This window comes from Saccopteryx leptura, chromosome 3 (genome assembly GCF_036850995.1).
Source record: "Saccopteryx leptura isolate mSacLep1 chromosome 3, mSacLep1_pri_phased_curated, whole genome shotgun sequence".
Classification (NCBI taxonomy): Eukaryota; Metazoa; Chordata; class Mammalia; order Chiroptera; family Emballonuridae; genus Saccopteryx; species Saccopteryx leptura.
In genome coordinates this window covers 363,779,704-363,804,914 of record NC_089505.1, presented here as the reverse complement: position 1 = coordinate 363,804,914, position 25,211 = coordinate 363,779,704, and the positions used below count along the sequence as shown (strand labels likewise).

At 48.0% G+C, this 25,211-nt stretch overlaps 1 protein-coding gene across 4 annotated transcripts in view; it reads left to right on the top strand.

Moving 5' to 3' along the window:
* Nucleotides 1-25,211, top strand: part of ASAP1 (ArfGAP with SH3 domain, ankyrin repeat and PH domain 1) — a 327,653-nt gene that overhangs the window by 213,803 nt on the left and 88,639 nt on the right. For all 4 annotated transcript variants that reach the window (XM_066379536.1, XM_066379535.1, XM_066379533.1 and 1 more), the window contains exons 6-8: nucleotides 18,431-18,505; nucleotides 19,007-19,056; nucleotides 23,893-24,022. In XM_066379536.1, coding sequence (XP_066235633.1) covers nucleotides 18,431-18,505; nucleotides 19,007-19,056; nucleotides 23,893-24,022 — 255 coding nt within the window. The remainder of the gene's footprint in view (nucleotides 1-18,430; nucleotides 18,506-19,006; nucleotides 19,057-23,892; nucleotides 24,023-25,211) is intronic.

Sequence of the window (25,211 nt, the reverse complement as noted above, 5' to 3'; positions counted from 1 at the left end):
CTCTGTGTAGTATTTTTGCAATTTTGGGGAGTCTCTTAATTTTTTCAAAATGAAAAGGTTAAATAAACATGTAAATGATCAAATTCTAGCCAAGGAGAGAAAGTAGAGGAAATCATTAATAATACAGCTATTGCTATGTAAACAGTTCAGTATAAACCAATGTGCAGAGCAAAAGTCCGAATCGCACTCCTGTCTTCCTTCAGACCACTGATCTGTAATCTCACTTCCTTTTCACTGGTGTTGGTTTTCTAAACCAGTCTTTCTCCATCTAGTGAATTTCTCCCTCTGCTCAGTCCTTTATGTGGTCGCTGTTCCCCGGAGGTGAAGCGGTTAGCTGTTTCCTCCCAGAGGCGAGTCTGTTGTTGGTCATGTGTGGGTATGGCGAGGGAATGCTGCCCCCTAGTGGTGAGAAGCAGAGAAACATGGGCAGGATCTCTTTCATTGATGTTTATGTTTTTGTGGCAAGGTTTTAAGTTTATGGGCTTTTATGGGAAGTACCTATCATAGGTTTGATTCATAGTATGTGCTAGTAGAGCTTATCATTTTAAAAAATTATTATAAATATTCCTTTTGTGGATTTACCAATCTCTGTGAACCCATCCTTCCTCCAATCAAAGATGCCTTCTTAATCTAAGCCATCTCCAGACATAACAATTGACTTGTTTGACTGGAGCAGGGGCTCTTTATTGTGTCCATGCCTTTATGTCATCTGTTTTTCTACTCTGAATGCCCTTATTTAGTTACTGTAGTAATGATAAAGGCGTTCTTTATAATGCAGCTTCCCTGTCTAAAAATAAAAGAGAAAAGAAAGGATGCTATTGAGTTGTAGGGTTTCCAAGTATTTTCCAAGTATTTTCTGTTACTCCTTTGGTTACGTAGACAACACGGAACTTAGGCTCAGTCTTTGTTGTCAGCCATTTCAAGGACAGCAATGAAGCCTTTGCCTGTGCTACTCTATCCCCATGTCCGGCCACCGTGGCCTGTGACGCTGGCCAGGACGCTAGGAGTCAACTGAGAATTGCCTCCATTTAATTACCAAACCTCAAAATGGGACCGGAAACTGGTGGATTGAAATAGATTCTCAGTGGGCAGAGGAAAACCATTGAAACCAAGAGCCCCAATATAGCAGTTGTTTTAGAAAAATATATGTAAAACCTCTTTTAAAATAGTGCCCAGCCCGGACCGTGGCTGCCTCCGGCCCCTCCCAAAGCCTATGCGCGGGGTGCAACTGCAGATGGCCCTAGCCTCCCGGCCATCACAGGGCAGTTGTTGCTCAGCGCTCTTGAAGCAAAGCAGAGGTTTCTCCAGCTGCAGAACATTTCCTGTTTGCCCTCTCTGACTGCAGGGAATTGTGGTTTGGGGCTGAGGATTCTTTTTACTTTTTCTTCTTTTCTTCCCCCTCAAAGGGGAATAGCTGGCAATGTGCGGGCTGGATCAAGATTTTTAGATTATTCCTCAAGGTATTTGAAACACTCAAGATTGTAGGAAGCTTGGGTTTACTCAGCGGTAAATGGGTGTAGCCCCTTGGGTGCCCTGGGTTGTATCATACGTGTAGAAAGCTCATCTTTTTGCAGAATGCTGATCCGTCATTAGGATGGTTTCACATTTGATCTTGCAGACGTCCCCTCGTGTCCCGATTTGCCTCACTGCCAGTCCGTGTTGTGGGACATTCCGTGAAATGAGAGCCATCCGTGTGGGGTGGGGCAGCGGGGATAGAGGGAGGTTGGCTTTTTCCTTCTGTTACAGACATAAAAAATTTCAGAAACATGAAGTAAATTAAATAAAATCAAGATCATCCAATAAGTCTAACTTCTCACTCAGTGCTATTATAGTACGTCCTTTGAAACAGTTTCATACATTTATAGACAGAGACACTGTAGCTATATCATCCAAGTCCACAGTTTCGTATCCAAAACCCTCTGGGTGAGATGTGCTTCAAAGTTCAGAAGTCTGCAGATTTCAAAAGAGTGACAGAATGAGTATTACAATGTAACACCCTCTGGTGACTTCTTAGGCAGGTCGTTATCATTAAAAACTATTTCCCTCTGCCGAGAAATATGGGAATATTTACACAAAGTGGGGTGGATTCTGAGGAGCCCCCCACTCAAGTCGGCACTTCCCACCTAATGCAATCAGAGCACAGCAGGTGTTGCTGCTAAACTAACTTTTTGTAGTTGTCGTTTTTAAAAAGAAGAAACGGCCCTGGCCGGTTGGCTCAGCGGTAGAGCGTCGGCCTAGCGTGCGGAGGACCCGGGTTCGATTCCCGGCCAGGGCACACAGGAGAAGCGCCCATTTGCTTCTCCACCCCTCCGCCGCGCTTTCCTCTCTGTCTCTCTCTTCCCCTCCCGCAGCCAAGGATCCATTGGAGCAAAGATGGCCCGGGCGCTGGGGATGGCTCCTCGGCCTCTGCCCCAGGCGTTAGAGTGGCTCGGGTCGCAATATGGCGACGCCCAGGATGGGCAGAGCATCGCCCCCTGGTGGGCAGAGCATCGCCCCCTGGTGGGCAGAGCGCCGCCCCATGGTGGGCGTGCCGGGTGGATCCCGGTCGGGCGCATGCGGGAGTCTGTCTGACTGTCTCTCCCTGTTTCCAGCTTCAGAAAAATGAAAAAAATAAAATAAAAAATAAAAAATAAAAAAAAAATAAAAAAAAGAAGAAACGACCTTGTATTATACATACGTCTATAGCCTCATTTACTCCTCACATCAACCCTCCCGGCTCGGACCTGCAATTACTCTTATTTAACAGCAGAGAAAACTGCGTCACAGAGCGCGAAGTAGCTGTCAGACCTGCCATGCAGACGGTGTGGTCTTCCCAGCGTCCGTGCCTTCTCCTTTTAGGAACATAATACAAAGTCTATTTAACGTATTATTTTTATTGAATTTACTTAAGTAAAAAATACTGATTTCGCCCTGGCCAGTTGGCTCAGTGGTAGAATGTCGGCCTGGCGTGTAGGAGTCCCGGGTTCGATTCCCAGCCAGGGCACACAGGAGAAGCGCCCATCTGCTTCTCTACTCCTCCCCCTCTCCTTCCTCTCTGTCTCTCTCTTCTCCTCCCGCAGCCAAGGCTCCATTGGAGCAAAATTGGCCCGGGTGCTGAGGATGGCTCCATGGCCTCTGCCTCAGGCGCTACAATGACCCTGGTCGCGACAGAGCAACACCCCAGATGGGCAGAGCATCGCCCCCTGGTGGGCATGCCAGGTGGATCCCGGTTGGGCACATGCAGGAGTCTGTCTGACTGCTTCCCCGTTTCCAACTTCAGAAAAAAAAAAAAGTATTGATTTCAGTAACAGCAAGTAACACAGTGGCACAGATGTTGTAAGAAGCAGGCAGACACTGTTGTTCTAAGATAATTAACAGCCCACCATCTGCAGACCCTGGTCCCAGAAGCCTCCAGAGCTCCTTGTCTGGGCCCCGATCCGGAGGCACATTGTGAGAAGCCAGCGCAGGTGTTTGCCTTGGCTCAGAGCATCCTGCCCAGCTCGGCTCACACTCTCCGCTCCCATTTTCCGTCCCCGCCGCGGCCTCTCCCCTGGGCCCTGCCATCCGCCCGCCTGCTGCAGGCTCAGTGTTTCACACTCTCCGCTCCCATTTTCCGTCCCCGCCGCGGCCTCTCCCCTGGGCCCTGCCATCCGCCAGCCTGCTGCAGGCTCAGTGCTCGACCTCAAGCTGATTTGGATTCGTCTGCGATTGTTTCTGCAGATCTCTCCTCACCTGCCCTCTCTGTAGCCCACAGCCAAGGCCCCACGCCCTGACCAGACCCCGGGACAGGGACTGCACCCAGGCCGAGCCTCGCTTTCCGGGCCGCTGGCAGCCGGCTCCTGGGAGCAGCTGGCTCCTGGCTGGGGTTCGGGCTCCCCTTGGACAGGCCAGCTGGGTGCTTCCACCGCGTCCACCCTGCCAAGCCTGCTCAGTGTCCATTCCAGGCCCAGCGCTCTGGCCCCTCTTGCCTGGGAACAGGCGTTTCAGAGTGTGAGACACCTTTCCCTAAGGGCTTTCTTGGAAAGGAATCCCCTGCCTTGTTTTGGACAAGAGTTCTGGGTTGGAAAGCGCTGCATGTCACCCTTGGGGCTTGGCAGTGCGTGTTTCTGTGTTCAAGGCCTGAAGACCTCCTACAATAGAGAGACCTGTTGGATCCAGCGACCTTTCCTAACTGACGTGACCCTTGGTGTGTAAGAAGCATTCATTAACTCCTCGTGGAGCCGCCTTGAGAAATGCCGATCTAGGGGGTTCGCTGGGTCAGGTGGACCTTTTCTTTGTTTACTTTCATTGACCCTGTGTCTCACCTACACTTCCAGAATCGATTTCTTATTGACATTTCAAGATGGAACTTCTGATATTTTGGCTGGTTGCCTTTTTACACTTGTCCTCTTTATTTTTTATTATATGTATATATAACCTTTGGTGCCTTTGGTACCGTTAGGTTAAAACATGAAGCAGTGGCCCACTCGTTCAGTGTTGAATGAGCAGCTTTCTGCATCTTCCTCTAAAAATAATGGGCTCTCTTCTTGTCCCAGGTGGGACAAGCCATTGGAAGTGGGGAGTGGCAGAGGTGCCGTGACTTGGAAGTCAGATAAAACTGAGTTCGGATCAGTCATTCATTCACTCACTCACTCACTCACTCATTCATTCATTCACTCACTCATTCATTCATTCACTCACTCACTCACTCATTCACTCACTCACTCATTCACTCACTCATTCACTCACTCATTCACTCACTCATTCACTCACTCACTCATTCACTCACTCACTCATTCACTCACTCACTCACTCATTCACTCATTCACTCACTCACTCACTCATTCACTCACTCACTCACTCACTCATTCACTCATTCACTCACTCATTCACTCACTCACTCATTCACTTATTCACTCACTCACTCACTCATTCACTCACTCACTCACTCATTCACTCACTCACTCATTCACTCACTCACTCACTCATTCACTCACTCATTCACTCACTCACTCACTCATTCACTCACTCACTCATTCACTCACTCACTCACTCATTCACTCACTCACTCACTCATTCACTCACTCACTCATTCACTCACTCACTCACTCATTCACTCATTCACTCATTCACTCACTCACTCATTCACTCACTCACTCACTCATTCACTTATTCACTCACTCACTCACTCATTCACTCACTCACTCACTCATTCACTCACTCACTCATTCACTCACTCACTCACTCACTCATTCACTCACTCACTCACTCACTCATTCACTCACTCACTCATTCACTCACTCACTCACTCACTCATTCACTCATTCACTCACTCATTCACTCACTCACTCACTCATTCACTCACTCACTCACCCAGAAAACAAGGATATCAAGAAAGGCCTCAGGGCAGAGTCCTCAGGCTGAGCCACCAGTAATTAATAGATACTTACGAAATTATTCCCTTGGCCTTTTAGAAGCTCTTTTCCTTAAACAGACGCGTTAAAGAGCATTACACATTGGTTGATACACTTCATGTTTAGAGAGTAGTAAAAGTCTCTACTTCAGTATTTTAAAAAGAAAATCCTTTTAAAATTCTGGCCTTGACCTAGCCAGGACTTACTAAGTGTGCACTCCATTCCAGGCCCTGTGCTGAGACTGTCACGTTCTGTCTAAGGGATGGCTTGTGCAGACTAGTTGACTAGTTTACACCAGAGCGCTCCTGACTTTTATAGAAGGTGGACATCCTGCTGTTTGTTGCCCACAAGTGGAGAAAACTTACTTGGTTTCCTGGCAGCAGTCGGAATCATAGGCGTACTATTGAAGAAGGTTCTTTTTCTGCAAAGGTGGCCTTGATACATCAGTGGATGGTGGCTTCATTTCTTTGAATTTTGAAGATGAGATCATTTTTTTGAATTCTGAAGTGTTCCATGAGGACCAGGTGAAGTGAGTCTTCAAACAAGCGGAGTAGGGCCGTGCAGGGAGTGGCAGGTGTCTCTGCTTATCAGTGAAATGAAGGCAGTGTGAGGCAGGGCTGTTCTTCCAATATGGAGTAAACCTTGGGTGCTTGTTTATTTGATTTATTACCTTTTAAAATTGTGTTGAGAAGGTACTTCCTTAGTGAAAGTTTGTTGTTGTAAAACATATAACTGTGATAAAGACATTCAGCGAAGGCAAGGAAAATGTGATTGGATACCACGTACAGTACAGTTTTGTTCTGGTTTAAACATAGCAAATTATACACGACATGCATGGAAATGAAATTAAAGGTCTGACAGTTGATCATGAACGAATTGATTCATCATTTCAAGCACAGTAATGAAGTCCTTAGGGTCGGGATATCTCTTTTAAACCATGGTGTCGCTAGAGAGCCTTTTTTTTCTTTCTGCTTTCCCGTTTATCTTGGTCTTGTAAATCTTAGCTGCTCCCCCTTTTCTGATCCGTATTTGCAAATGGAACCAGACACTGCACGGAATGCAAAGGAAAAGAGTCTTCCACTTCCGCATGTGACACGGGGAGATGTTGAATGGAGCCCGTCATTTACTGAAACTGAAGCAGACCAAGTGTAATTGCATTATTCTGCGTTAGGGAAGTCTCAGATCCCCTGCTACGCCTACACCTACTCATTTTTCTCTGTGAAACTTCTGGTAGAACCAGACTTCCTGTTGGATTCCGTCTTGTCGGTTCCTGAAGCCTTTCACGTAATGTTGTAGCTGCCTTCCCACCTTTCCGCAGGTTGACCAGGTCTCTCAGCCCCGAGCTCCCCTCTTCGCGGTGGTCATGTCGACTTAGCCCATAGAAGTGGTTTCCTCCAAGGGGACTTCGGATGCCCGTAGACTAAGGCAGTGGTGCCCAAACTTGACCTGGAAAGCTTGTTTAAACATAGGTTGTTGGGCCCTGCCCTCAGAGGGTCTGATGAACTAGGTTTTGAGATTGCATTTCTAACAAGCTCCCAGATGGTACCAGCACTGCTGGCGGCCCGAGGCCCACACTGTGAGAACCACTAATACAAATTGTCATTCTGGACAGAGACCCAGAGCTCCCTAGTGTTACAGAGGAGCTGTGCCTTTGTTCCTCCAGATTCACTACCTAGTTATTTATGTTTACTTATATGCACGCCCTCTGGTTTGTATCATGTATTAAATCGAAACCACAGGTTGGATGAGAAATAGCCTGCTGGTTGATTATATCACCCCCTTGTGTATCTGTGTCATATTTCTTTCTTTCTTTTTTTTTTTTTTTTTGTATTTTTCCAAAGCTGGAAACGGGGAGGCAGTCAGACAGACTCCTGCATGCGCCCGACCGGGATGCACCTGGCACGCCCACCAGGGGGTGATGCTCTGCCCATCTGGGACTCCGCTCTGCTGCAACCAGAGCCATTCCAGTGCCTGAGGCAGAGGCCACAGAGCCATTCTCAGCGCCCGGGCCAACTTTGCTCCAATGAAGCCTTGGCTGTGGGAGGGGAAGAGAGAGACAGGGAGGAAGGAGAGGGGGAGGGGTGGAGAAGCAGATGGGCACCTCTCCTGTGTGCCCTGGCCGGGAATCAAACCCGGGACTCCTGCACGCCGGGCCAACGCTCTACCACTGAGCCAACCAGCCAGGGCCCATATTTCTTTTTAATAGCTTCCTGAATACAAAAATAATACCAGTTCATTGTTGAAAAGTTAGAAAATACGGGAGGAAAAGGCTAAAACACAAATCACCAGTAATCTTACAATGCACTGCAAAGGTGTTGAGATAGATCTATATTTATATGTCCTCTACCATTTTTCTGTTTACACATATATCTTTTCATGTGTATTTTTAATCATAAATTTTTTAGCTCGCTACAGTATTATTAATCTTTTTATTTTTTATTTCTTATTGAATTTATGGGGGTGACGTTGGCTAATAAAATCATACAGGTTTCAGGTGTACAGTTCTATAAAACATCATCTGTACATTGCACTGTTTGTTCACACTCTAAGTCGAGTCTCCTTCTGTCCCGTCCACCCCCCCCCCCGTCCTCCTCCACCCCCCGACCCCTCTCCCTCCTGCAATCCCCACGCTGCTGTCTGTGTCTATAAGTTTTCTTTTCTCTGCTCAGTCCCTTCCCCATTTCCACCCAGCCCCTGACCCCCCATCCCCCCTCCCCTCTGACAGCTCCCAGTCTGTTCTCTGTATCTGTGAGTCTGTTTCTGTTTTGTCTGTGAGTTCATTTTGTTCATTAGATCCCACACCTAAGTGAGATCACACGGCGCTTGTCTTTCTGTGACTGGCTTATTTCACTCAGCGTCATAATCTCCGGGTGCATCCATAACTGTACATTTTTAACAACATTGAGTTCAAACTGGAATGCTATTTTATAACGTAATTTTCACTTTTTATTTCATTTATATATTTTGAAGATTTTTCTTATTTTGTAAAGTATGATAGCCTACAAGCCGTTGCTTCATTGGTAATTGGTCCCCTAAAGCAGAGCGGCCGTGGTGGAGGCAGGCTGGGGCCCTCTGCCCAGCAGAACCCCCCCCCCCGGGGCTGCAGAGCCCAGAGGTGCTGTCTGTGACTTCGTTTCTCAGCGTGTAGAATGTCGTCTTGCCACCGTAACTCACTCACTCAGTCTCCTGTTCTGAACATTTTTATTGTTTCCATGTTCTCCCTATTTGCAGTGATACTTGCTGTGGCTTGAGCCACTTAGGAAAGGGACAGAAACCGCCTGCGGCCCAGGACCCGTGGCCCTGTGAGTCCTGGCTTGGGTCAAATTACGGAGCTCGCTTTCTTGAGAGATTTTAGACTTTTTCAGAAGGTTGTCTTTATATTGTAGCCAAAGTTTTATAGGGGACATTGTGGACTAGATCAGTGGGCCCCAACCTTTTTTGGGCCATGGACCGGTTTAATGTCAGAAAATATTTTCACGGACCGGCCTTTAGGGTGGGACGGATAAATGTATCACGTGACCGAGACAGGCTTCAAGAGTGAGTCTTAGATGGATATGACAGAGGGAATCTGGTCATTTTTAAAAAATAAAACATCGTTCAGACTTAAATATAAATAAAACGGAAATAATGTAAGTTATTTATTCTTTCTCTGCGGACTGGTACCAAATGGCCCATGTACCGGTTACCGGTCCGCGGCCTGGGGTTGGGGACCACTGGACTAGACCAAAAAATGTAGGGTTCTGATAGGAATGATGGAGTGACCCCTCTAACTATGCAGCAGTAGTAAGGAATTGTTTCGTGACTGTGCGTTTGTCACTTTGTTGGGGGTTGAGAGGGACAGGGCCACCCTCTGCTCCTGAGGCAGCCTGAGTGTGTCCCCGTAGCTGTTTCCACCAGAGGGCTTGGATTCTTCCTACTGTGTTTAATAGTAACGCAGTAGCTCATTTTAGATTATTGGATTATATTATAACTGGAAGGTGTAATTATAGACCTTATAGACTTATCATTTTATCACGGGCAGAAATGAGAAGTTATCGGCCTAAACTGACACAGCCAGATAGAGGCAGGTTGAGTCAAGAGCACCGTTTTCCCCCAGGGGCCAAAGCCTGGCGCCTGCTAGCTCAGGGGACCCTTGGTCTCCCACCCCAACCATGTCCAGGGAGCAGCTCTACCCGCCCCATTCCTCCCTAAGAGCGCCCCCTCTCCTGCCTCCCACCCCGGTGCCGAGCATCCCAAGAAGACCAGAACTGGCTCAGCTTCTGTAGCGCCTCTGAGTCTCAGGATGGCTTTCCTGATGTGGAGGAGGATTCATTTGTTCATCCGTTTACTCAGTCACCAAGCGTTTTATTGAGCATATACAGTGTGTCTGTAAGGTGCTAGAGCTTTGATGGAACACAGTGGTGAGACAGATATAGCCCCTGCCTTCAAGAGGCTTTGCTTTGACAGTAAAGAAACAAGACAAGTGATTGTAAAAGGCAGTGCTCCCCAACAGGGAGCCCATCTTGTCTGGTTGAGACTAAGGGAGATTACAGAAGGGGGACGAGATAGAAGGGTCAAGACCTCACTGAGGAAGTGACGTGGAGACTAGAAGCAGACTCTCGGCCGAGCCCCAGGAGGAGCGGTCCAGACAGACGGGAGAGCTCGGTGGGTCTAGAAGCTGTAAAGGGGCCGGTGTGCTGGAAGGGCCGTGGGGGTGGCCAAGGGGACTTGGGTCGGGTTGCCAGGCCAGCCCTAGCCCGGTTGGATCTGTATCCAGTGCAGTGGAGAGCCTTCGAATGGTTCAGGCAGGAGAGTGATGTGATCTGATAATCACTCTGAGAGACCAGCGCTCAGGAAATCAGGGTGTTCTTTGGAGTCCGTACAAACCTTAATTAAAAACCTGGCCACCGGCTTACTCCTGATTGACCTGGGGCGAGGCACTTAACCTCTCTGAGCCTGTTTCCTCATAAATCAGGTGACACCAGGCCCCATCTCACAGAGTGGTGGTGCGCAGAGCCTTCAGAAAACAGGCATGGCGTGGCGCCATCTGTCACTTTAATAACTCAGACTCGGCCGCTCTGCCCAGGTGAGCATGGTAATGGGATGCGTCACTGGAGTTTGCAGACCGTCCTGCCAACGGACGCCGGCAAGTGAGCAGCAGGGGGCTTACGCCGCAGAGGACATGCTGCCCTGTGAAGGACTTCGAGGGTCCCCGCACCCCACACACTCCTGGCCTCAGAAGATCTCCATTGTCTGGAACGCTGCCGTTAAGATTTTTCACCACGGCTGCTGAGCTTTCCAAGGATGAAACAGTCCTAAAAAAATCAATGTTGTTACATTTTCTCGAGTCTCTGTTGTGCCAGGCATTTTGCGTGCACAGCACCCATTATCTGGATTGCGTGTCATCCACTCAGCGGCAGACGCAAGTGGCCTCATCGCTCCTGCACTGTAGGCAGAGGGGCCGAGTCTCTAAATGTCACCCACGCCATGTGCGCGCTGGGTGCTCCTGCAGCCTCGAGCCCCTGGGCAGCAGGCGGGTGGTAACCCCAGCGCTTGGCTGCGTTGAGTCAGTACACGCCCTCACCCTGTGATCACGTTCTCGATTCCCCTTCATGTGAAAGCGACCAGGTAAAGTAAGGCTTCATTGCAGCGGTCAGTCCTCGCTGATAATTGCGTATCCGTATATATGGTACACTCAAGTCGTGAAGACATTCTGATATCTGCAAAAAGATGGTGCTATAAGTGGTTCATTGACTTTGGAGTTACATCTGGTTTGTGGTTTGACCTCTCCACTTAACTAGCTGAGTGTGAAGAGATTACCTAGCAGCACCTGGCGGGTTACCAGGAGCAGCCATGAAGCTGAGTGTGTAAGAGTGGGCAGCCTGTGCTGCCGCTCTCCCGGACCCTCTCCACCAACACTGGCTGGTTGAGGAAGGTGCTGGAACACCCACTTTAACATTAGGAAACTGAGTCAGTGAGGATAACAGCTCACCAGAGTCGCCCAGGCCTGGAGGGCTGAGTGGCCACATGCCCCTGGGCCCTGGCTCCTGCCAAACACGCTTTCTTCTGCACCTTAGTCCCCTGGAAAACGGCCCGGTGACAACAGGCTCCGCTTTAGTAGCTTGAAGGTGGTAACTGGCTCCCTGGGGCACGAAGGAGTTAACCCACCCGATAGAGTACTAATCTATGCCCGGGAAATGTCGACTCAACTGCTGGAAGCTGGTTCATTGTTTTAATTGGATTTTCCAACATGTTGAGCAAGTCAGCAGATTCGCATTAGCTTTACTTTCAGCGAAACCGTCTCTGTCCGCGAAGGGGAAGGAGAGAGAGAGAATGAGAGAACCCAGGGGCAGCAGACGGGAATGTCAGGATTAATGCAGGACGACAGAGCAAGCCAGTTACGTCCTCGCTCAGCGAGGCGGTGGCGTGGAGACGTGGTGGAGGTGCTGTCGCAGGGCTGTACTCTGCGGCCCTCGCTCCCATGTCACCGTCCCTCTGCCTGGGCTCCAGAGGGCTGCACAGACACCTACCCTCGGGACAGTGACCCACGGCTGCATTGGCCCCCGCATTGGGATCTGGTCAGTTAGGGAACAGAATGGACGAGCCGCCTCCCTGAAGAAGCAGTCCGCTCTGGAGAGGAGAGATGGGTGGTGAGTCAGTGAACAGATAAATGAGCTCCTTCCATCTTGTGGTAAAGCAGGACAGAAGGGGGAGTGTGTGTGTGTTTATATCCACGGAGGAAAACTGAAGTCATCACCAAGTCTGGTAGTGTCTGAACAATTGTAAGGAACAAATGGTTAGTTTGATCAAAACCAGTATTAATTACAGTTTATTTGCATACACAAGTCATTTCTGCATAATGAAAGGATAGACCTCAGCTTCCTCAGACTGATTTATCCCGAATTTCTGGCCCGGCATGCCGTCCGTCCTCGCGGGAGAAGTAGCCAGTCGTGAGGACGGGAGGAGCGGCGGTGTGTTTGGGAAGCAGATGTCTCCGCCCACCTGAGCATCCCTCCCGAAGGGTTATTCCCATGCTGTCGGCTCAGAAAACGGGCAAGGATGTCCTTGTAAAAACACGCTCGCCAGCCTCTTGCCATGGACTTAATTCATCTTTATCATGAGAGGGACGGAAATGGATCACAGTTGAGTGAATGGAAATGGAGTCTAGAACTGTAGTAAAATAAGTGGGCAGTAACTCTAGGATAGATCTGCGAGGCTTCAGCACAAAGCCGTTGAAGATAGCGAGAGAGCCCAGGAAGGCTGTCCCCCCTGTTGTGTTGTGTTGGCCGCATCGCAGTTGCCTGTGAAGATGCTTTTGTTACACAAGGGTTCGCAAGTCTCGCTTAGGCCGAGAAAAGTGCTCCTGAAGGAACTAGAAAATAAATATTATTATTTTTTTAATTTTTTACATTTTATTCATTTTTTTAGAGAGAGGAGACAGAGAGAGGAAAGAGATAGAAAGAACAGAGGGAGGAGCAGGAAGCATCAACTCCCATATGTGCCTTGACCAGGCAAGCCTGGGGTTTTGAACCGGCGACCTCAGCGTTCCAGGTCGACGCTTTTACTCACTGCGCCACCACAGGTCAGGCGAGAAAATAAATATTAAATAGGAAAATCACAGAAGCCTCCACCTGTGCAGTCACATGACTTGTCTCTGTCACAAAGCAATACCTGAAGATGCCAGAGAAAACAGGTCCCCTCTCCACAGGGCCTCTGAGGAGATGCTATCTTACCTCTCAATAAGTAATTCCCTAAACATTTCCCCTCCTGAGATCCGTCTGCTTTCTCTTGGCCGGCTACCTGTATCTTTATGATGACAGGTAGTTACGATTCACTTTTCACTTAAAACAGTCTCCTTTGCCAGTTTTTATCTATGAGCCTACTGTTTCCCTGGAAGGAAGTGGAGAAGAGTTTGTAGGTTTTTAAGTTCTTTTCCTGTGGCATTTTTATATAGCTTGTCACTGGGAAGATTTGGTTCATAATACACAGTTTTTGCCTTCTTGGTTTCTTATCAGCCCCAAGCAAATGTGTGAAGAACCACAGAGAAATTCTTAATTTGGGGGAGTTTCCATCACTGCGCCTCCAGTCCACCGCCTGCAGCCCAGGCCTGACCACGATGACGACAGTGAGAGGGGAGACGTCTCGTGTGTGCTGTGTGGTCAGTCCAGGGCTTTGAGGGACTTTTCCTCCCATGCAACCCCCGCACTCAGCACTCACCACAGAATTTCGTAACTCTCTTAGTTATTTTTCTTATGCAGCTTTCAGATGAAGGTGGCAATAACATTACGGGTTGGGGGTTTGTTACTGTTGGTTTTGGGGGGCTTTTTTGCTTCATTTCACAAGGGATTAGAGGTATTGGTGACTAAACATTAAAAATGACTTATAGCCTGATCCGTGGTGGCGCAGTGGATAGAGTGTCAGCCTGGGACACTTGAGGTCCCCGGTTCAAAACCCTTAGGTCACTGGCTTGAGAGTGGGATCATCAACATGACCCCATGGTCACTGGCTTGAGCCCAAAGGCTTCTGGCCTGAAGCCCAAGGTCGCTGCCTTGAGCAAGGGGTCACTGGCTCGGCTGGAGCCTCCCATTCTGTCAAGGCACATATGAGAGGCAATCAGTGAACAGCTAAAGGGACGCAACTACAAATTGATACTTCTCATCTCTCTCCTCCCTCACTCCCTTCTTCTCTCTCTTCCCCCCTCCCAAAAATAAATAAAACATTAAAAAATAAAATGATTTATAATCATTGTCTTTTCATTTTTTTGTTTTAGAATTCCTACTTCTTTTGAATAAACACTGTAATACATGTTACCGAAACTTTTCAAAAATGCAAAAGAAAAGTACAGAGTCAAAAGCTTCTCTCAGCCCTGGCCAGTTGGCTCAGCGGTAGAGCGTCGGCCTAGCATGCGGAGGACCCGGGTTCGATTCCCGGCCAGGGCACACAGGAGAAGCGGCCATTTGCTTCTCCACCCCTCCGCCACACTTTCCTCTCTGTCTCTCTCTTCCCCTCCCGCAGCCAAGGCTCAATTGGAGCAAAGGTGGCCCGGGCGCTGGGGATGGCTCTGTGGCCTCTGCCTCAGGCGCTAGAGTGGCTCTGGTCGCAACATGGCGACGCCCAGGATAGGCAGAGCATCGCCCCCTGGTGGGCAGAGCGTCGCCCCTAGTGGGCGTGCCGGGTGGATCCCGGTCGGGCGTATGCGGGAGTCTGTCTGACTGTCTCTCCCTGTTTCCAGCTTCAGAAAAATGAAAAAAAATAAAAATAAATAAAAAAATAAAAGCTTCTCTCCCCTGGCCCACCCAGTTTCCGGAGGGACCCAGGGTCAGCAGTGTACACTGTGTCCTTTCAGAAATAATTGAAGCCTAATGTATTTTGTTCTCTTTTTATACAAATCCTTGTACACCACAAAAACTGTTTTACATCATGCTTATATTTCTCAACAACTTGTCTTGCAGGTATTTATAAAGTTAGAAAGAAAGAGCTTTCTCATTTGTATGGCTGTTGAGAACTTTCATCATTTCTTCATCAGTCCCCTGTTGCTAAACAGTGACCTTGTCACCAGGATGAGCAGTCTTGTAGAGAAGAACCTTAGGCACCTGACTCTGTGTTTCCCTCATTCCTCAAATATTTATTGAGCGCCCACTCTGTGCTAAGGCTGTGTTCTCAATTCTGGAAACGTAGCAAGTGAGCGTTCAGACCGTACTCTCGAGAGCTCGCAGTCAAACTGGGGACACAGCACCCCAGTAAGGAAGCAAGCACGTGTCTAGGTGGTTAGGGATGGGAAGAGTTTTGAGGAAAATAATGCCAGCATCTCCACGAACAGAGGAAGGCTGGGTACTGGCTTGGTTAGTGGCGGGCGGGGCGGGCACCACTGCCCTGAGCCACCTTCCCCGACCTGAGACACACAGGAGAGCCCGCTGCAGGGGCCTCACATCCCGGGAAGGAGGTCGTTGGGGACCCGGAGCAAAATACGATTTCCTCTGTCCATCTAGGGCAGAGCGGGAGTCCTGCTGGTCTTCATTTTAATCCTCTTGTATCCAAGACCAGTGTTCTCCAACCTGATCTTTTTTTATTATTACCACCTGCAAACCCTCACTCTAAGGAGTCTGTTTAAAGATGTTTTCTTCCTAATTACTTCCCCCATGCAATTTTAATTCTCCATATTAATGTATGTACGTGGCCCTTTGGAAAGCCACAAGCCATCATAATATCTAAAGATTCTTTTCACCCTGCTCCCCAAGAACCGGTGTCCTAGACCAGGATTGTCATTCAGCGTGCTGTAAGAATTGGTAAACCATGACCTGACTATTTAGTCAGAGGCACTGACCTCTTTTCCTTTAGATTTTCAAATTTAAAAAATGACAACAGCCCACTAACAACAGCCATCATGTACGAATGAATCAAAATCATACCAACTTTTTTTTTTTTTTTGGTCAGACCGGCCAAGCATATTTTTTTGGTGTGCTGCGGAGTTTTAGAGATCAGTGTATGTGCTGTGAGATGCGGAAAGTTGATCCTCGCTGCCGTAGACCCTCACGGGACGCGGGTGGAATCTTCAGCCTTGCTCTGCGGGCCCGCTGCCAGCCAGGCTTTCCTTGCTGGGCTGGTGGTGAGACTGCATGGATAGGGTTTTCTTGGTAGGAATCTATTTGTCTTTGACATGAGAAAGAAAGAGTTGGTTCTTTCTGATCCAAGCCCTCTGGTGGTTTGTACTGGAAAACATAACTCATGCCTGACCAGGCAGTGGCACAGTGGATTAGAGCGTCAGCCTGGGACACTGAGGACCCAGGTTTGAACCCCTGAGTTCACCGGTATGAGCACAGGCTCACCAGCTTGAGCGCGGGATTGTAGACATGACCCCAAGGTAGCAGGCTTAAGCCCAAGGTCACTGGCTTGAGCAAGGGGCCATTGGTTTGGCTGGAGCCCCCTGGTCAAGGCACATCTGAGAAAGAAATCAGTGAACAACTAAGGTGCCAACTTAGGGTAACAGTCTAGCCCAGTGGTCGGCAAACTCATTAGTCAACGGAGCCAAATATCAACAGTACAAGATTGAAATTTCTTTTGAGAGCCAAATGTTTTAAACTTAAACTATATAAATAGGTAAATTCCTTATCAAGGCAGCGCCCGCACATGGTATTTTGTGGAAGAGCCACACTCACTCAAGGGGCTAAAGAGCCGCATGAGGCACGCGAGCCACAGTTTGCCGACCAGGGCTCTAGGGCACTGATTCTTGGAGGGTGGGGGTGAAAAAGAACCTTTAGATATTATGATGGCATGTGGCTTTCCAAGGTGCCAACTGTGAGTTGATGCCTCTCATCCCTCTCCCTTCCTGTCTGTCTCTCAAAAACATATATAAAATAAAAATAAAGAAAAAATAAGAAAGACAATTTGTGTGAAATTGGGGGTCAGAGAGGGCAGGGGTGTGTGATACTTGCAAACCGTGGGTGGCCTGGGCTGGGGCGCACAGGAAAGGCGGCGGAAGTCGAGCCAAAGGAAGGCCCCCGCCCGCCCAGATGCGCAGGTGTGCAGCACCTTGTAGGTTTGCGAGTAAGCGTGCATTTTTCACACGCATTAACTCACACCGTTTCACAGCCGCCATCGGGGAGGTTAGACTAGCCTCGCTTCAGAGATGTGGTTAAGGGGGTCACACACAAAGCCTGTGTGTGTCAGCGCTGGTCTTTCTCACACCCCGTCTCCCCCACCTCTGATACAACACGCAATGTTGTCATAACGTGGTGGCTGCTTGCTGGCTGGGCACCGGCTGGGCTCGTCCCCGGGACGCGAGCTCTCGGGAGGCAGGGATGGTGTTTTGTTTGTCTTTGCCACCCCAGCCCCTGGGACAGAGGAAGTCAGAGAACAGGTGCTTGGTAAATGATGATGGGTGGGTGGGTGGATGGATGGATGGACAGGTAGATGGACATCCAGGTGGATGGATGGACGGATGAATGAATATGCTCACACATAAGTAAAATTATTTCTTCAATGAAGGAACCCACCAACCCTCCATCTGTGACCTGGTTCAGCATGTGGCTGTGGTCTTAGTTCCACGCTACTAAAACTGACTTCACCAAGGACAGCAGGTCCTCGCATAACAACGTTGCTTTGCTGAGCAGCGTCGCATTGCAGTGCTGACGAGAGGCCATGAGAACCTAGACCTTGTTTATATCAGTTAGCCTGTGGTGTGATTGGTTCCGTGTGTCTCATTTGGCTTGAAGTCACAGAACCCATTGGTGATGGCAAGTGAGGACTTACTGTGGTAGGGACCTCCTTGAAGACAGACTCACTGTCCAGGCTCTGAGTCCTGGGCTGCTTGCTCCTCTGCTCTGTCCATCCCCCCCCCCCCGCCCCGGTTTCCCTGACACCCCTGTCTGCACTGGGGGGCAGCTTCCCTCACTCCGCTGTAGCCTCCTCTTTATACCATCTTACCAGCCAAGAGACCCGGCCCCTGGCTCAGGAGGGTGGAAAAACCTGCACCCCACCTGTAGATGGCGCTTCCCAAATACCTTGTCTCGTTCACGAAATCTGGGCACTGATGATACGGTTGTGAGCAAGACAGTAAGGTTCTGCCCTCATTGCGTTCATGTTCCGGTCAGGGAGACAAAATACACAGATGAGCAAACGGTAATTTTCGATCATGATAAATTCCATAAGAAATATAAAAATTAAAAATATTTTTTAAAAGACTCTACAAAGGAAGTGGTAAATGCCAGTTGTGTACCCTGACCAAGGCACTTGAAGAAAAGTCAACGTAAGATCCGCTGTTTTGGTAGGAGAAACGGGGACCTGGTTGTAATGGGAGCCGAGGCGTTGTACGAGCGCGCAGGGCAGCACCATGGCTCAGCGCGTGGCCCTGAGGACACGCTGCCCGGGTCCCCGCGCAGCTCTTCAGCCCCCGCCGCTGTGGTGCGGGGCACCGGAGGCCCCTGACCGCGCAGGAGTTCCTGCGCAGCTGCGGGGGGGGGGGGGGGGGGGGGGGGGGGCGGTGACGCACCCGGAGCCGGTGTGTGGGAAATGCTGGGCGCCGGTCCCGCTGCTCCGTGTGCGCTCTACTCTAATGTCCTCACCTTCACTCTGATTTTCAGCTCCAGGGTCTGAGCCACAATGTGATCTTCACCTTGGATTCCTTGCTGAAAGGAGACCTGAAGGGAGTCAAAGGGGTAAGTGTTCAGGAATCTGATGTTCACTGTAACCTGACAGGGTTGGAGGGGTTTTTTGGTTTTTCCTCTCTCTCTTTTAAGATCATAGTGTTGATTGTATTTGAAAGGCGCTCTGGGTGTTTTTAACATAAAAAAGGTTGGAAAATGATCACGGGAAAAGATGGGCCACCTCACGTAATGTTAGTAACGTTATTGACCGAGGAGCAAGATCAGACCCAGTGAGGAGGACTGAGAGCCCCGGGTGAGGGGCGGGTCCATCCCTGGTGGCCCGTGGGCCCAGCTGGGTCCCGCTTCCCTTTGCCGTGGTGGCCCGGACGCTCGCCCTGCCCGCGCTCCCAGGCCTCTTGTCTGTGATAGCATGTGATGTGCGTGCCAGTGTCTTACATAGTTTCAAGTGTCCTATACAGAAAAACATTTTTGCTAAGATGTTATTTCAGAATTAATTTACTCACCTTTAAACAACAGTATATCCGATTTCAATTTTGTTTTCTCTTTTCTAAGGATCTCAAGAAGCCATTCGACAAAGCTTGGAAAGATTATGAGACAAAGTTGTAAGTGTCTTTTTCTTTTTGGGGGGAGGGGGGTTTGTTTGTTTGTTTTTGGTTTGAGTTTTTCTTATAATATTGTTGTGAGTTTCCTAAGAAAAAGCATGAGTAGAGAAAGGACAGAGCCCTTACTACCTCTTCCGGACAAAACATTGTTGAGTACCTGCTGTGAGGGCCGAGAGGCTGCCCACCCGGCAGGGTTACTGGGAGGGCTCGAGGAGGGGACCTGCACGAAGCACGTGGCGTGGGCCTGGAGCGTCTGCGGACCGTGCGGATTTGACTCGTTCCTTTATTATTATTATTATCATCCCGAGACCTCTGTGACACCGGGCAGTGGGGTGGGATGGGAGGAGAAATGTGTTTTTAAAGCATTTAATAAAAATCTTGGCTGAAAACTCGATAACTATAAACATAAAAGAATAAAAGCATTTCTGTAGGCGGCAGTAACGCAAAAGAAAAAATTTAGGATTAAATATTTTTCTCCCAAATTACTTTCCTAATTGCTTACGTAATAAGTCCATTGTTAGAGACTTGCTGGGTTAGGAATTCTTTTGTGCATTGACAGTTACAAATGGAGCTGAGAACAAAAAGGCTCTTAAAATGGTCAACTGATGTCGATGAACGCTGTGGGCCATCTCGTCTTTCTCTCTGAGAGTGGGTTGTGAATGCTCACACTCGTGACTCAGTGTGGCCCTGCCCGGAAGCAACTACATGTACTTGGACCAAATAGAACTGAGTACTTACAAAGCAGGTGGGAGCTCACTGAACAGGGAGAGAAGCATTTTGCTCTAGACTTGTTGTGGAATCTCCTCTGTGGATTCTGTGTTATCTCCTCTGTAGGACATGGGAACAGCAACACAAGATACATGCCTTATCAGCTAAAGGACTACAAATATCGGTGGTGCAGCTGTATTTATTTAAAAATCTGTGTGCTGGTTGAAGACCCAGAGGTGTCTGGTGGTCAGAATTATGAGTATCATAAAACATCAATGTTGTAAAATGACCTGGGTGCCATTGACAGTACCTCTGTCAAACGACACATGGATTTGCCTGTTCAGTTGTCCATATTGTCCTCTAGAATCTGAACTTGGCGAGGACAGTGGCCGTGGGGGCCCTGTGTGCAGTATCAATCTGCCGGTGCCTGCCGGAGTCATTGGCATGCAGTTCTGCACAGGGAATATTGAAGGAATAAAGGAATTATCCAGACCTGGAAATGTGTATCAGGAATTGTGAGTTGAGTGGGTCCTGATTTTGCGACCTCACCAGGAAGAGTTTTCGTTTTGTCTGTGTGTGTTAATAAATCCCCGTCAACAAATTATTTTCCCTAGATAGGCTGTCTCCCTGACGTATAGTGGTGCATGAAGAAAACAAATGTGTCTGTTGGAGTAGGGCTCGTTTCATTGTGAGTTACAGAAAACCAAATGACTTCATGCAAAAGAAAAATATTACTTTATTAGCTTTGATAACGGGGGTGGGGGGTGTTGTCTGTGGTCTTCCATTTAGCACTCCAGAGGAGTGAGAGGTTGTGTGAAGATCACAGACTTGGGAATGAGATCTGCAGGAGAAGCTGAACTTTCATGGTCCTCACCTGTACAATAACATAAGCATTGCCTACTTCTCAAAGTTTTTGAGGACAAGGTAAGGGAATGTGTTGAAATGATTGTCATAGTTCTTGAGCATAAAGTAGACACTTAAATTATTTGAATTAGATTTTTTTAATGATCAGATATTATTTGGTCAAAACAAGACATGTACATAAAAAGTACCCTTCATCACGCTTCTCAACCTGACACACAGGTTGTGTGGCTGGTCACATGTCTATTGTCCTCAGCGTATAAACACGGTGAGTTTGTGCTATGCCTGATGATACAGGGCTCTTTTCCTAATGACGGAGGGGGAGTGAGTATTATGTAGGCCACAGTGAGCTTCTGATGAACAAATTCAATAGCTGTCTGCCCACCCACCCCTGCTTCCAGTCTCTCTCCTTTCTCCGGCTCCCACCTGTTCCCTGGTTTCTGTCCCCATTCCTCAGTGCTCCCTTGTCTTCTTTCTCTCCCTTCCTGCTTGCCACCCATTCGTCCAGTATGATTAATACAATTGTGCTGAGTGTCAGTAGTCCCTGCCAGTCTCGGTGATGGATGATGATTGAATTTCCATTCTTACAGTCTAATTTTTTGCTTTTTCTTAGTGAAATCATTACCTCATTTCTTCCTTTGCTTAAGTTCTGTCTGAATCTTCTGTGAATTTTTATTATCTGTTTCAACAGATGTCCAACACCTATTAATAATGTTTAGGAAACACGTGTATATGCTATTGTAACGATTATATATCTGTTATTGTACTTCCTGCCAGTTCCTTCCTTTCCCTCCTGGAGACATCCTTCCAGAGCGCTTGAGATCAGAGTGGGGTTCACCCTGGGCTGCCCCCTAGCGGTAGGTCCCTGCTTCCTCTTTCCCCGTTTTGCTGGCACACCGCCTCCAGCCCTTTCCAGGGGAGTCTGGTAAAGGAGGTAAAATGTCCCGGTTGTGGCATGCCCCAGACTGTCTGCATTCTGCCATTGCGTAGAAGGAGAGTTTGGCTGCATGGATAATCTTAATTTCATAACTATTTTCTTTCAAAATGTTGAAAGCATGACTGCATTGTTGGTAATGAAAAGATCTGATGCCTCTCCGATTCCCATTCATTTTTCTGTGACACATGCAGGTTTTATTTTTGTTGGTGGGGGAGCGGTGATTTTCAGTGAGGAAATGTGGTCTTCTTTTCATAAAAGGTTGCACAGAGTTTCTTCCTGGGTCATGGTCTGCACACTGACCTTCTGTTTGCAATTTTTTGTTCTTTGGTTGTGGAAAATGTTCTTGAAATTTTTCTCATCTGTGTTTCCTTCTCATTCATCTAAAATACCTCATCATATCATGTGGATTTTCTAGATTGTTCTAATTCTCTCCTCTGTTTTATTGTCTATGCTATATTTTAGGTTATTTATTTAACCTTTCTAGCCTCTGTTTCAGTTGACCTGTATTGTTAGCTGTCATATTTTAAACTTCTAAAGGCTCTTTTTCTCAATTAATTGGGTTTCGTTGTGTGGGGTTTGGTTTCGTTGGTTGGTTTTGGGTTGAGTTGGGAGTTTTTGCCTTTTAATAGTTTCTTTTCTTCTTCCGTGGACGCACAGTTGCGGCTCTGAGGGTTTGGTTACATTTTAGGAACTCTCTACTCCCTGGTACCTCCGGTTTCTGTCACCACCACCCTGGCCGGCTTTTATTTTCATCTCTCCCTTTCATTTTGTAGCCTTTCCTGAATTAATGTATAATCCTTGACTGCCTGTTCCTATTTCAGAGCAGGGCACCCAGATGTTGATGGAAAGCAGGGCTTGTCAAGAAAGCAGTGAGCTTGTAGGTTTTAAGTTATGGGACAGCTTTTCCCTCAGGAGTATTCTAAATGTTAGTCCTGCAGGTCTGTCTTCTGGGCCCACCATCTAGGGACGACATATGGTAACTTTCCTTGTGGAAGGTGCACAGGCCAGGGGAGGCAAGGTGCCTGTCATTGGGGGGGCAGACTCCCCTCTTTTTACTTGCTCATTCAATTATTTGTAGAATTCTTGCAGCCCTCTTTGTCTTCTGTTCTTGTCTCTGGGACATTATACTTTTTTAATGACTTTACTGTCATGTTCGTGGGCTTGCTGAACGAAGAAGAAATAAACTCGTGAGATCACTTCGCCATGTGAACTTGGAGGTCTGCTGTTCCTGTTAAGTTCTCCTGCCCCTCAAGTGTCTGCAGCTTTCTGTTTCTTCTCCCACCCACGCTGGTGGGGAGAGAGCTGAGGTTTACTTTCTTCCTCGTAAAACCCTGCCTTTACCAGAATGACTGCCGAGAGGCAGGATGAAAGACTTGCTTGGATGTAGCATGAAGGTATCAGCATGAATCCCAACCAGGCTTGTAATGCGTTTTCCATTGATTGGGTTGATCTTCCGCTGTTTGTGTACAGACACAAGGATACTGGCTTCGTTTGGGGTCTTATTTTTCACCACCACACTTTATAAGAAGACTTCAAGGCTAAGTCACTTAGTCTTTGCATTCACAGCTAGAAGTTACAGGCTCTTTCTGAAATTAGACGTCTGTCTTCAAGTGACATGGATGTTTGGAAAGAGGACTGTGACAGTTGGTGTTATTAACAGTGTGTCATCTAGCATGGCTGAGCTCTAGACTCAGGTACCGTAGGTTAGGAGTGGGGCCTCTTCCTTCTGACTTTTCTGGTCCCCTCCCCACTGAAGAAAGTTTCATAGATTCCAAATTTCAGATTGGGATTTCTCCCAATCCTTACTTTGTACAATCCAGTGCCAGGTGGTTAAATGTCTAAAATACGTTATGAAGATATGGCCACAGCCCAAGTTTAGAGGAATGTTGGAAGTTACTTTTGAGTACTTTTTGTACATACCCACAAAGACCCCCTTATATACTTTGTCTTAAGTAAAAATAACTCTTAAGCCTCATCTGTTGGAAATCAAATACGCCTCTGTTCAACTTTCTGATTTTTTTCATTGTAAAGTACTTTACCCAAGAAGTAGTAAGCTGTCAACATTTCTTCATGCCAGCCAAATTGTAGGTACCTGTATGAATCCATCCTGTGTGAGATCAGAGTTAAATACGAGACGTTTCCCAGGTGAAAATCCAACCCGTGTGTTGGTTCTCTTTAAACTGAGACTTTTACTTCTGATCGCCGTTTTACCAGTTTAAGCGTTCCTGCGGCTTAACTCTGGTCGTTGGGAAGTAACCCAGCGGTGCTCGCCGTGGGAAGACGGGCGCGCGCGCACGCGCGCATTAACGTGACATCCGCTCTCGTTGCAGTACAAAAATTGAGAAGGAGAAGAGGGAGCACGCAAAGCAGCACGGCATGATCCGCACCGAGATCACCGGGGCCGAGATCGCGGAGGAGATGGAGAAGGAGCGGCGCCTCTTCCAGCTCCAAATGTGCGAGGTGAGAGCAGAGACTTCGCGCTGCTGGTCCAGACCTCCATCCGCCCTGACCGCCCCCTGCGGGTCGGCCGTGTTCACGCCGAAAAGCAGGCTGTGTGTGATTATTCGAGGAGGGGACTGTTACTTAAGGACTCTAATCTCATTTTTCTCCAAGCCTTTGGGATCACCCATGTCACTGTGGTCTTACATTTTGAGCCTGGGGCCTATGGGGCTCTTTAAGCCAAAGCAGGATTCTTTGGTGAGAACTTTAATGTTGCTTGTGAATGAGTGTGGAAAAAAAAACATTTCTTTTGGTGAGAGGTAGCCCTGGTGAATAATAGGTTTTACCGGTACAGGTTTAAAGCACGTTTTTATTCATTTATTCTTTAACCGTGTGTCTAGTTTGAATGACAGCTTAAATGGAGTGGATCCTAAGAAAGTCTGGGAATGGATAAAAAGCAAGTGCCATGAGAAGCATGCCACCGTCAACTTTGAGCAGTGGTTCTCAAACTGTGTTCCCATGGAACACCGGCCCTCCCTGACCTGGGGTCAGCCCCCCTTGCATTCCCACTGGGCAGTGGAATTCTTTTTGAGGTTTTTGCAAACTATGAAAATGGGTAGATTTGCCTCAGTTTTAAGTTGTTTCTTTCTTAATTTTTTTTTCTTTTCCTCTGTTATTCCCCTCCCCCCATAAAAGTTTGGCTCCTTCTTTTCTTGTCTGCTCGTGGACACAATAAAACAAGTGAATAAGAAGCAAATGTCCACCAAAATCCTGAGCCAGTGTGAAAATCAGAGCCAGTCACGTTTCATGCATAAACTATTGAAGCGTTGTTTTTATTCTTTCACTTTTAATAGCAAAAATTCTTTCTGGTTTACCTCCTTGGTCTGAAAGTGTTCATGCCTTACAGCATAGTCCTTGGAGAGATTGCTGTTTCACTCGTTTTCTGCAAAGAGCAAGCCACCTTGCAGGGCTGGGCCATGTGGACTCCCTTTGAGAGCCGCTGCACCAGAGGATGTACATCAGCTGTCCCAGAATGCTTTGCTGTGTTTGATCTCTGCTCACCTCCTAAACTAATCTTGAGCGTTTATAACATGCTAACGTGCTAACCAGTTTGATCAGTGCACTTGTGCCTGAGCCGGGTCAGCATTCCGTAAACTAAGCTCACACTGTCTGAAGACAGCCGGAGCCCCGTGACTGGTGTGGGTTCACG